The sequence below is a fragment of the Lactuca sativa genome, chromosome 2, assembly GCF_002870075.4.
Source record: "Lactuca sativa cultivar Salinas chromosome 2, Lsat_Salinas_v11, whole genome shotgun sequence".
NCBI classification, from domain to species: Eukaryota; Viridiplantae; Streptophyta; class Magnoliopsida; order Asterales; family Asteraceae; genus Lactuca; species Lactuca sativa.
In genome coordinates, this window is record NC_056624.2 from 233,329,440 (window position 1) to 233,343,087 (window position 13,648).

The 13,648-nt window shown below is 35.9% G+C and overlaps 1 protein-coding gene across 1 annotated transcript; it reads right to left on the reverse strand.

The window, feature by feature from the left end:
- Positions 1-304: 304 nt before the first annotated feature.
- Positions 305-3,422, reverse strand: LOC111888857 (uncharacterized). Its single transcript, XM_023884983.3, has 4 exons — positions 2,972-3,422; positions 1,309-1,827; positions 832-999; positions 305-694 (listed from the first exon to the last, which is right to left on the reverse strand). The coding sequence occupies exons 1-4, from the start codon at positions 3,074-3,076 to the stop codon at positions 605-607; spliced, it is 882 nt and encodes a 293-aa protein (XP_023740751.1). The 5' UTR covers positions 3,077-3,422; the 3' UTR covers positions 305-604.
- Positions 3,423-13,648: the final 10,226 nt, after the last annotated feature.

A 13,648-nucleotide genomic window follows, 5' to 3' on the forward strand; every position in this document is an offset into this window, starting at 1 on the left:
ACTGGAAAACAATGCCAAGAATGATCCCACATGAGGAGGATTGAGGTGGGTGGGTGGGTTGTATGGCCCATTTCACCTTGTTATTCTCTCTGGACTAGAGGTTTTTTTCATAAAAATGATGATTTTCATGAAAGGTATGTGTATATCGATTGGATGAAAGCGTCTTTCATATCTGGTTGGTGTTTTCCTATCAATCAAATTACAAGGCGCAACATTTGATTCTTAATTATGACCAAAAGAAATCAGTTTTTTTTTTTTTTTTTTTTTAATCTTTGATCTGAAAGGAGTCGCACATGCACAAGAATTTAAATTAAAACAAGTTATTCAACAAATACTTTATATACAAGACAAGTTGAGCGAGCATTACGGGGACTATAATTAAAAGATTATTACAAATAATAAGAGATGATGATTATGATCGAGAGGCTCTCTTGCTAGCTAGCTACTTTCCTTATTTAGCAAACCCTACTACTCACTCTGACTTTGACCACTGGGGGAGGGTGGCATTGGCATTGTAAAGCTACCACAATAATTTTCTTCTCTTCATTTCATCTATTGATAATTTCTACATGCTGATGTTCTCTATATATATATATCTTCTTCACTACTTTCTCAACATCTCAGATTCATCTGTTTTTGCAAACCTTCCTCTGATCCTTGGCTGACTGTCCGCCAAAGCCTTCCTGCAAGCATACTGAAAAAAAAAAAAACCCAGAACCAGAAACCCCAATTCAAATTAAATTCATACAAATAAAACCAACTACTTGCGCTTAAGCAGGTCTAGAAATGTGCATATGTGATTTGAATACATAGATAATTCAGAGTAATTACCTTGATTTTTCTGCCAAAATTCCTCTTTGTTTTCTTGTTCCTGTATCTTGAGAGCTTTTGCATACGGTCTTCAATGGCACGCTCACTGATTAGTGGTGGCTGCTGCTGCTGTCCAAGCCCAAGGGGATATTGAATCAGTCCTGTGTTGGTGTTTGCATCCGCAAGGGTCTGTCATAAAAGAAAAACCACTATCAATATAAGGCAGAACTTCTTTTTCTTGATTGATTCTATAATACCATATAAGTTTGTGTTTTGCTTGATTGTCCCATGTTTTTTTTAGGTCTTTGCATAATAACTGGGCTCAGTGCTTAGCCGTGGTAATATTTGTAGTTAATAGATCGAGGTGTTTTAAAGCCAAGGTTTAGTACCCCTTTACAGATAGATTCTTTTTAGTTAATATGTTGAAATACAAAATCTGAATCATACAAACTCTATTCTCATATGCATATACAATGTAGAAAATAAATCGAATATGACCTTTATGTCTCCATCACTGAAAGCCCTTCGCATACCATAAGCATTCCCAAAATCCAATTCACTGAAATTCAGAAAACTTGGCTTAATTTGAGCCCCTTGAATCCAATCCATTGAGTTTAAACTATCAGCGCTCATGCTTTTTGGGATTTGACATGATGGATGGACGTTCTCCTTTGCAACCGTGTTTTCATCTGTTGCAACCACTGGGAAACTGAAACTTAGGACTTCAGATAATGGTGATGATTCAGTTGCTGCTGCTGCTGCTTCTTGAGCCAAGATGTTTTTACATTCATAGAAAACGTCATTCAGAAACTCTTCGTTCTGCAGTGATTCGATATCTGTAACTTTGAGTTCTTGGGGGGAAATGGTGTCTTCTCCACAAGTGATCATTGCAATTGCAGATGTCATAGGATCAAGGCTGATTAATGGCTGTTCAATTATAGGTTCAGGTGCTTTGAAAAGATCCCCTTCGCCCCCAAGATCATAATCTGATATAGTGGAGGTCTGAATTAGGTTATCCTGAACATACCAAATAAAGATTCATTAGAAACCACAAGAATTCTCATTTAACAATCAATCAAGAAACGAACAAATCATATATGAACTAATACATGATTCTCAAATGTCTTAGCTAACAAAAATTGAATTTATAAGAAGAAATCTTGAGAAAATAACTACCCTCCACTATCGTAAAGATCCAATGGTCTGATTTTAGGGTTAAACTACTACAACTTGATTCATTAGAGACAATGTAATGACTTTTGCACCGAATAATCTTCCCAAAATGAAGTAGACGATTTTTTTTTTATTTTTTTTGTGAAAATGGAAACCGATGGTGAGGTAAGACTTACGAACACTCAAGAATATTATGGGGTTGGCTTGTAGCGCACTGGTTCGCATTTAAACAAGTGAGAAAGATCAAAAGCAACTTTATTAGGTCAATTGCCTTTAGTGAGATTATAATTTCCGTAAATCAAAACTATTGGAGCAAATTACTACAGAAGTGGTACCTTTGCTTTAGCTTTTCCATTTATCCTACTTTTTTTTTTTTTGGTTGATTTGAGTTCTGGTGAGTGCGGTGAAAAGGTGAATCTTTAATACAAGTTGACATCAGATATTAACAAATTGAGGAATGGGTAAACAATAAGATAGCTGAATATGTCCCTTCTATTCAAGAACATTGGAAAACAACACTGAAATGGACATTAATCAACGATTCTCACTACCCTTTCACAATGGGAAAGAACGAATATATACATCCACACACAACTCTCTTTGATTGCCAAGAAAATTCTTGAGCATTTCTTGAAATCTTCGCCAGTTCCTGAAGGAATTCAAAAGGGGTTTCTTGATAACTAAAATAAGTTCATGAATCAGTTAATTTCTTAATCCCTCAGGAATGAAGAAGATAGCAAGAAGTCAAAAACCACCAAGAACCCATCTTTGGAGGTTTAATTGCTACACTAAGTAACACATAATATTACGATAACTAGCTATACGATAAAGTAACCATGCATTTCAATCAAAAATCTCAAAAACCCTAAATCATACATGCATATATATAAGACCTAATCAAATACAGCATTCAAGGTGATGGAAAGAAGAACGGATTTAACAGAGTACGATTAATAGAGAGAAAAAGAAAGACCGTAAATGGAATTACCAAGCAAGTAATAGACTTCTGTGAGTGACAGAAATCATCAAATTGTTGAACATCAGATGAGAAGTTCTGAAAATAAGGAAACATTAGGCCAGTCTCAGCATACATTTCTCGTTTTCTTGTAAAAAATAGATGATCTTTTTTTTTTTTTTTGTCTGGTTTTTTATTCTCCTCTCAAGAAACTTGAGAGCTCTGAGGTTAAAGATACACACACCCGAATTGACTTTCAAAGGTGAAAAAGTGAGTGTTTTTTCACATTAAGAAGCCAAAAACCATGCTGCAAAACCAGCAGCAAGTGGAAGTAACATAAAGGCAGCAAGAAGGTAGAATTAAGAAACGGGAAGAAGATTCAGTTCAAGCACAAAAGAACAGAGAGGAGGAGGAGGAGGAGGATGAGAGGTCCTCTCTATGATGATTTTGTATTTGTATGGACGGACTATGGAGTTCATGTACCTGCTTCATTGATTTATATGGGGGCCTGTGACTACAAGCCGACAGCAGTTGTGGACCCCATGCACATTGGTCCAAACTATAACTATACATTTATATATATATAAATGTGTATGTAGCTCTCCACAATTACATTTATATAACAATTTGATAATGCAATTACTGGTATTGTTTTCCATATATGGTACTTATAAATATCTGGTTTATCATTGTTTTTTGTGCCATCCAGTTTAAAAGCATGTCGAATAAACGAATACTTATTTACATCTCATTCAACTGTTGCTAAACACAATAAATAAAAGAAATTAAATAACCTTCTCTTTTTTTCCTATCAATGATAAATATAATAAAAATTTATCAATTCTATTAAATATGATACATGTCACATTCATAAGTATATAGAAAGATGATAGAAAGAAAAAATATAAGGAAATTTGATTTCTCATAAATAAAATATGATGAATTTTGATCCTTGAGTTTCATGAATAGATATGGGGAGAGGTATTATTTTTAGATGATGATCAAGGTGATTGTATTGCTCGTGGATTAAAGGTGATTGTATTTCAACAAAGATTAAAGGTACAATTTCAAAGACTTGCTTGGTAAATGTTTATGATCAAGAGTATATAATTCAGATTTGAGAGACATCAACTTGGATGTCTAGTAGTAATACATGTGATGGATGTTCAGAAGAAGGTTCTACTTCGAATAATTACGAAGAGGGGGAATCAATACAGGTGCATGAGATGCATGATGAAAATGATAGAGAACATGAGGAAGGTGAAATAAATGAACAAGGTGAAGAAGATGGTAAATTTCAAGAAACGTCAAAGTATGAGAATGAGATTGATGGAAAGTTTGTTGAAGTGAATTCCGATGAAGATATCGAATGGAATGGGTAAAAAGAAATAAGTTGATGTTACCATGGTTCAAGAAACTAAACAAAAGAATAAGGATGTTTCCTGAAAAGAAGTGGCGAGTCAAAAAAATTTTAGTTCATCTCCTTCAAAACATCCTGGTTTTGAATCAATCCGAATTCAGAGGTCTAGATCTATAGATGGTGGGTTTTTCTCGACTAGAGCTTGTATCAGTGGAAGCTGAAGGTTTGTATCGATCGGATACACTTCAAGTATAAAGAACAAAAGTAAACTAATCTAAGCAAACAAAGAACATAACAAGTTGGTGTCCGGAATAGAGAGAATGATCAAGTGCAAATGTTCCAAAATGGTGTATACTTCCGAATGTGTCTATCTGTCTTTACATTTATTATTCTTGTCTTTTAGTTTGATGTAACCGTTCATAGGACTCAGTTTAGTTTATTTTATGAAAGGGATAATCAGAGTGTGAGACGTAACTCTTTTGTCCAATCCTATGTATGTATTCAAGTTTGTACGATGTACCCCTTCTTCTATATAAGCAGTGGCGGAGCTAGATGGGGCGTTGGGGGTACTATAGTACCCCCAAAAAGTATTATATATACATAAAAAATATTATTTGTAAACATGTTTCATGTTATTGTAACCCCAACTAAAGAGATTATAACATGTTTTTTAATGGCCAATATTGGATAACTACATATAATATATTGACAATGTTTGTTCCCCCATATCAAAATTCCTAGTTCCGCCACTGTATATAAGGAGCTTTTAATGACAAGAATAATAGACAGATTGTTCCTCCTTAGATAGATATTTTCACATTTACTTCACTTGAACCTTTCTCTCAAATCATACTCTTTCAAACATTCTACTTGTTCATTTATTATCTTTACTTTGATTATTCTTATTGTCTCATATTTAATACTTGAAGTACTTTGTTGATCTTCAAGTCTTGACTGGTCTTGCCAGACTTGACTTGAACTTATAATCAGAAGCAAACATTGATCTTAAGCATTAACTCAAGGTTTGAGTTTTCAAACCTTGTCCCTGCGCAATTAGTTCCTTGTTCTCATACGATGTCGTAAATAGCTGAAAGTCCCTGCTCCGCAACCGGCTCTACTCACACCCTATACAGAACAACCTCTTAGATAACATTCTATACTTAACACCCCTTTACGGTTCAACCTTGGTCAAAGTCAAAGTCAAAGTCAACATCCTGGGTTGACTTAGCTCGCCGAATTGATCCATCAACTCGTCGAGTTCTACGAATCATGAACCCTGAAATCGCGATCCCACTCAACGAGTTCTTTCACAACTCGTCGAGTTCCTCTTTTCTACAGAATTGGGACTTCTCCAATCAACTCGTCGAGCCATCCTTGAACTCGTCAAGTTTTGACTTTAAGCGAATTGGGATGCTTCTTCCCAACTTATCGAGTTCCTCTATGGACTCGATGAGTTCTATAGTGTGTTAAGCTATCTTAATAGATTAAGCCCCTAGTCTTCAAATCTAATCCCTATGCTTCACCTATACACTGAAATTGTCCTTTTAAAGGTAAAGTTTCCAACTTTACCTGTTAATACCCTTAATTGAAGAACCTAGCTAAAACCCTAACTCTTTAGGACCTAGATCTTGGTCCACAAGTCATCCATACTCCAAACTAAAGCATACAAACAGAGATCTAGACCCTAAACACTACATGAACACGTAAAGCTTCCTCCTTTCACTCTATGCATGGCCTTTTGGAGCTTAAAAGGCCAAAAGGACATCCTATAGCTTGCATGGGACTTCAATGGCCATAAAGTTTGCACCTTTATGCCATGAAAACCCTCCATGATTCCAGATCTGATGGTTCACCCACTTGGGATGTGCATAACCCAAAGGTCAAGCTTCTTGGACCAAACACCCCATAATATGATAATAAAGAGATCTAAGAAGTTACTAATCAAGTTTGAGACTTGCTTACCAGAAAATGATGAGAATGAAAGGAAGTCTCTGGATCTACTAGCTTCTCCTTGAATCCTCTAGCTTCTTCTTCATCCACAACCTTCAGACACACAAAACTTAACTCAAAAATGGCTCACAAGTTCACAATTGCATTAGGGTTTCTGGATCTAGGGTTTGGGACTTGGAGGCTGTAAATGAGGTTGGCATAAGCGGATTAAGATGCTTAAATAGGGTGAAAAACCCCGAAATTAGGGTTTCACTCTGGCAGTCCTACTCGTCGAGTTGAGGCTTCCAACTCGTCGAGTAAACTTCAAAACCTGTGTCGAATCCATTTCTTACTCGACGAGTTTAGGGCCTCCAACTCGTCGAGTTCCTGCCTTAAATGAATAAAATTATAATTTAAAAACATACCAGGAACCCGGCGTTACAGTTTTGTCTTCAGTCAGATATATGAAATAATAATACAATTGAGAATTAGTTCTAATACTCGGATATTAATCCCAGTTTTTAAATATTAAATGTTTAATAAAAGTATTGGTTGTTACATTTTTCATGAAATTTACACAACTCTTAGTTATTAGGTTTGTTTTCCACACGTATCTTCTGTTTGACCAAATTTAATAAATCAGGAAAATATGTATTAGACGAATTTCTACTCTTTTTTTAACAAACAATTTAACATATATACATTTCATATTTTCTAACTACCATGAACCACCTATACAAGAAATAATAAAATACTCATTTCAAAGATTTAAACTACTGTTTTTACCAAAATTAGACAAGGAATGATGGTCAATTTTGTTAACAAAATCATTTAGGGAAATGTGGTAAAGGCAGTGAATTTTTTTAACAAAATCAGTTAAGCAAATGTGGGAAAGGTGGTGATTTCTTTAAAATGTATATGTTTTTTCAGTGGCGTTGGCGTGTCTTTTATTCTCTGGATTCTCTTTAGGTGAGGACAATTCACATGATTTATGGCAAGGATCAAGGTTGTCAAGATCGGGATCTTACATAGGATTGATTTTTTCTTTGAAAGATCGTGATCGTAAGATCGAATCGGATCGTAAGATCCTACCAACAATATTTTAATACATAAAAAATACATTTTCACCAATTTGTTAATCGTTCAGTTAACAATAAATTGTTTAAAACATAAAAATACATATCCATTATATCATTTATTGATCAACATTTCAAAATTGGTATTCTATGTAGTTAGTCAATGTAAAAGTATTAGAATTTTGTTTTGAAAGAATAGTCACAATCCTATGATCCTACGATCCTATCACGATTTTACCGAAAAACAATCCTATTAAGATCGGGTCGATTTACCAAGGTAAGATCGTATGATCGTACAATTCTACAATCAAGATCGTGACTTTGATAACCATAAGTATGGTCATTGTACATCCTTAAACCCTATAAGATCTTGGTTTGGTCCCTGGATTGAGGGGTCATTAATTCCTTGTGCTATTTGAGAGAGAAGGGGCTAAACCTTCATTCATATTTCATTATTAGGGTGGGGGTGGGAGTCTTACTTCTTTTTGACATGATGTCTGGATAGATTGTTGGTGATTTATTATCATCAATGTCATTTAAGTGTAATAGGATTAATTTGTTGACCAAAAATGATCTTGATAAATAGCAAACAAGTAAGGGAGGTGTGGAGTGCACGCTTGTTTAATTTTGATCAAGTTTTTAAAAGTACACTATCATTTAGGGGCGAAGCCCCTGAACGAATGGGGGTCCAGGGGCAGCACCCCTGAGAGCAGGGTCCAAGGGGCAGAGCCTATGGCTGGGTTTGAGCTGAATTCAACGTGGAAAGATTGATATTTGAAGATTGGAACACATTATTATCATAATCCCAAGGTATGTGTTCGGTACTACAAAGGAGGTTGAATTTATATTCTTAATAATTCTTTTAAAGAAATTGTATTTGCAGGTGCAAGAACAAAAGGACTACCTCTATAAGAATGAAGTTTGGTTGCTTCAAGAAGTTAGGACTTGGCTTTGATATCCTTATTGAAGGATTGGACATAAGCTTGTAAAGTATAGTGTCAAGCTATAACTTGTGAGAATTTAAACTGTTGTGTGTATTATCTTCATATATTTAATATGAATAGAAAGGATTCAATCCTTAGTGACACCCCGATATTCGTATATTTCGAATGAATAACATACTAATGTGAAATTCAATCGTCACGACATTTCATTTGTGCATCAACTTGTTGTTGTTATGTTTTGTTTTAAGTTAATCAAGATTACACTTAAATGGGGGATGTTTGTTGGTGATTTGTTATCATCAATGTTATTTAAGTGTAATAATATTAATTTGTTGTATAAAACTGATCTTGATAAATATTAAACAATCAAGGGAGGTGTGGAGTGCACACTTGTTTAAGTTTGATCAAATTTTTCAAAGTACACTATCATTTGGGGGTGAAGCCCCTACACGAACGGGGGTCCGGGGGTAGTGCCCCTGGAAGCGAGGTCTAAGGGGTGGCAGCCCCTGACGAGGTCCTAGGGGTAGAGCCCCTAATTGGGAGTGCCACCCAAGTACTTTAATTTGAAAGTGATATAACAATTCTTAGAATTTCCAAGCCTTTCTATACCTCAGGTTTTCTAGCATAGATGAGGTGCTCCTTTCAGTGAGGTTTCACAAGATTTTTACCCTTGATTCTTTCATACATTCTTTGGTTTGAGATCGTTTGTCTAAAGGTTGGTTATAGAGTCTTTACGATGATCTCCAAGAAGTTGTATTGAGCGTTATTAGTAGGATAAGCCTTTGAGTTTGATGCATGGTGTGACAACCGTCAATTTTCGGTCAAGTCAAAGTCAACTAAAGTCAACAAGTCAAACCGGTCAACTCAATTTGCCATGAGTATTAGAGTTTACATTATGTAATTTCTAAACAACTCTCTATTCTATTGAGAAATCATAAATCGAAAAGTGCGTACATCTAGATCTCCTCAACCTAAAACTGTGGTACGTGGCGAGCCAAACCGATAAAACAATGTTGCATACTCATCGGGAGTATGCAAGATCCTTAAACAAGGCTTAACGGGGCTTACGGACCCTGCATTGCGAAACCGAACACTCAAAAAGGTCACCAATGAAACCTCTCTCAATCGTGTTCACTCCATCTCTTCTTATCAGAAATCTCTCCCAAATCTCTCTAAGTATGAGAAATCTCTCCCAAATCTCTCTTTGTATGAGAAATCTCTCCAAGAATGTCAAATCTCTCCCAAATCTCTCTAAGTATGTGAAATCTCTCCCAAATCTCTCTTTGTATGAGAAATCTCTCCAAGAATGTCAAATCTCTCCCAAATCTCTCTCTGAATGAGAAATCTCTCCGAGAATGTCAAATCTCTCCCAAATCTCTCTAAGTATGAGAAATCTCTTCCAAATCTCTCTTTGTATGAGAAATCTCTCCAAGAATGTCAAATCTCTCCCAAATCTCTCTAAGTATGTGAAATCTCTCCCAAATCTCTCTTTGTATGAGAAATCTCTCCAAGAATGTCAAATCTCTCCCAAATCTCTCTCTGAATGAGAAATCTCTCCAAGAATGTCAAATCTCTCCCAAATCTCTCTAAGTATGTGAAATCTCTCCCAAATCTCTCTCTGAATGAGAAATCTCTCCAAGAATGTCAAATCTCTCCCAAAACTCTCTAAGAATGTGAAATCTCTTCCAAATATCTCTTTGTATGTGAAATCTCCCCAAGTATGTCAAATCTCTCCCAAATCCCTCTGAGTATGTGGAATCTCTCTCAAATCTCTCTCGAAATCTCTCCCAACTTTCTAAAATCACTCGGGGCATCCCGACCCTCGAAGTTGGCGAAAACAGCCCAAAAACGGAAGTCTACGCGAAAAACGGACCTAAGGAACCGAAACCCCTCTTAGGAACCGAAACCCCTCTTAGGACCCGAAAGTCCTCTTAGGAACCGAACCTCCTGATGAAGAGGAACTGAACCGAAGGTACTGTTCACACTAACCGAACCTCGCTTAAAAAGGAAGAACCGAACCGAAAGTACTGTTCACTACAGTTCCTTCGGTTCTGACTACTCTTCGGACAGAACCCTCGCTTCGCTTCTCGCTTCCGGCTCAGCCTCTCGCTTCCGAATCAGCACCATTCCTGACCGAACCTCGACCTAGGGACCGAACCTCGGCCTAGGACCGAGAGGTCTCGCTGGGAAGCCCTTTTTCTCCCGGTTTTCGATTAAATTCGCGTCTTAAGCCGTTTTTAATTGTTTTAACATGAGATTTTCACCCAAAACTTTATTTTAAAATATAAGACCCCTAAATTAATGATTTAATCATATTTTAAGGATAAAACCTTATCCAAAAGAGAGTAGGTAAAGTACAAAGGTAGAGTGTTGACTTTACCTAATTTTATGACACAAGCAACCTCATACCCACTCCATGATTAACCCACACTCCTCCCCACCATACCTTGTCACTTCCTTGTACTTTTTACCCCTCTCACAAGCCATCCCCACGTTCTAGGGCTGGTCACTCCACCTCTCTCCTCATTTTCTTTCAATCACTCTCATTCCACCAAAGATTCAACTCCAATTTTCTCTCCAACTTTTCTCTCTAATTCAAGATCCCAAGGCTGATCATCAAGTGTTCTTCCACTCTTGGTAAGTGTAATTCATCCTCCTTGTGATTTTTACACTTCATTCTACTCAAATCATTGATAGCTTATACAAACTCCATAACTATGATGCTAGATTCTCAAAAATCTTCAAGGCATCTCCAAGTGTTCTTGAGTTAAACACCTCCATTCTTCAACAATCATCTACTGAAAACACTTAAGGTGACTTCATACCCCTACATTTTTATGTTTTCTTAAGTTTTTAGGGGGGGAATACAAGTTAAAACACCAAGAACATAACTATACTTTTCTAACAGCCTTCATCAGAAAAGTTCAACTCCATTCACGGACTGTTTTGGACCCCTTAAACATTTTAGTTTTCAAAACTGTTTTAGGTGTAAGTAGTTCCAGTTCTTAGCTTTAAAATGACTACTTGCACATCTCCATACGATTTTTCTACAATTTATGGGGATTTTTACAAAACTGCCTATCATTTCAAACACCAATCCGGACCAGTCTGTGATTATGGACATTTTCACCCAAGTTGGAGGTCATTAAAAATCATGATAAAAATTATGAGTAAACTAGACACATTTATCTCTCAGAATTTATGGATTTAGTTTTCAGCTTCGTATGATTTTTCTATGAATTTTCAAAAACAGTGTAGAAAGGTTGAAAATTTGTTAACAGCTTATAACTTTCATAACACTTTGTATTATGTTGAGCAAAGTGTATAACGATAAGTTCCAAATATTGAATGTGTTTCCATGTTAATTTATCATCATAAACTGAAATATTGCCATTCATGATAAGATTATTCATTCATTAGAACACGTATATTAAGCTATAATGAGCATAGTTTATGGATTCATAGCATTAAAGCATTCATAAAAGAATTCTTATACATTACAAACGTTTTGGATAAACTATAATAGGTATAGTTTATGTATCATTTACTTCTCAAACTTATTTACCAAAGGTTTTCCGTTAGTTCACGTAAATCTGTTAATGAATAAATTTGTGAGTCATTCCCTTCGGGTTACTTCCAAAGTAACAAAGTCAAAAAGTCCTGTAAATTGTAACCAGAGTCTCTTGTAGGGAGAACGTGATAGTTGTGTATAGATCTATATTGTGTTTGATAAACCCACACCAGAGCTGCTCGCAACAGCTAGACCGGCAGGTCTGTGGTGACAAGTGTCATTTAACGGCGACGCCTGAAGAACGTCGCATTACGAGGCCGTCTATGTCAAGTATGGTTATAATAGCTCACATGTGGTATTAACAATCATAAGATTTACGGGTTCTAACCTTAAATTAGCGAGTTAGGTCTATTTAGCTCACTGAAATTACTTTAAGTATGGAAAAATACTTGTACGCCTTCATATAAAAAAAAAGGGTTTTATGTCGATTTAAAATCACTTTTTATATCAACAATTACATACTTTATTGTATACTTTTGGTCTTGGTATTTAAGACTACACATCATTCATTACGGAATTTTTCTCACATCAGAAAGGGTTTTTATGCCAATTTAAAACCACCTTTATATTTTTAAGTATGACAAATATTTGTTCATTTTCGGTCCTGGTATTTAGGACTACATAACTTTTGTAAGGAAAATATTGGATTTTCCTGGTAACATACATCTCTTTACAAAGATCGATTTTCAAACTCTTACTGTCAAAATCTTATGAACTCACCAACCTTTGTGTTGACACCTTTCAAAACTACTTGTATTCTCAGGAATTCAGTGAAACAGGAAATCAACCACGTTTTGAGGATGGGACGATAAATCGTCGAACAGTTCACTTTGTATCATAATGTAATTGATTTGAATCATGTAAACATATACTTTGGTGTAACCTTTTTCAATTATATTTATGATGGTTGTATTTACTTTGAGCACTATTATACTCGTTGTTGTGATACTCTACATGAAGTCCTCCACCCCCGGACGTTTCCGCCATCCTTGGTTTGGGGGTGTGACAGATTGGTATCAGAGCATTGTTTATAGTGAACTCAGTATATCGAACCACATAGGATATACAAACTATAAATGCATTGGGACTAGAGTCTCTGATTTTATGTTTTCAAAACAACTATACTTTTATAAATAAGTAGTTTCTTATTAAAAGTATACATGCATGCATACATACTAGGGTCAACATCGTTCTAGAACAAAACAAAAGTAATGATTGTTGGATATCACAGGTAAGCTCGGGGATGTATGGTCAGTCTTGGGAGTGGCATAGCCTGATCAACTATGCTCGTCCGAGGAGTGATTAGCACATGCCCAAGAATGGTTGTGATATGGCAACAAGTCTAAAAACTTACCAACACTACCACAATGAAATACCATAGGGGTATTTGGTGTTATTATAATTACTTATCTGAGAACTAAATAGATTTTCATCAATAGGTCAATAATTGCTTAGTGGATACATTAAAATTATATGTATCCAGGACGTCATAGACTTAGAATCTGTGGATCTTTGCTTTACTTCCAGTTCTCGTTGGATTGGGGATTTAGAGTTAGGGTCGCTTATTCGAAGGTCTATCATGTCCCAAATACATATGACTAGTATGCACTAAACAATGTATTGAAGTACCTGATAAAGATCATCTTATAATTATCTGATTAGTACATCTACTTAGTTATTTCTTATATCCCCATTTCTCGCGAAGATATCATGGCTGGATTTCATCCCCACGACGACCCGTACTACCCTAACCACAACAATATTGAATGGCTCGGAGAGGAGCCAGAGAATGATCACCCAATCCCTGTGGATGGTCACCAAGCTGAAGGC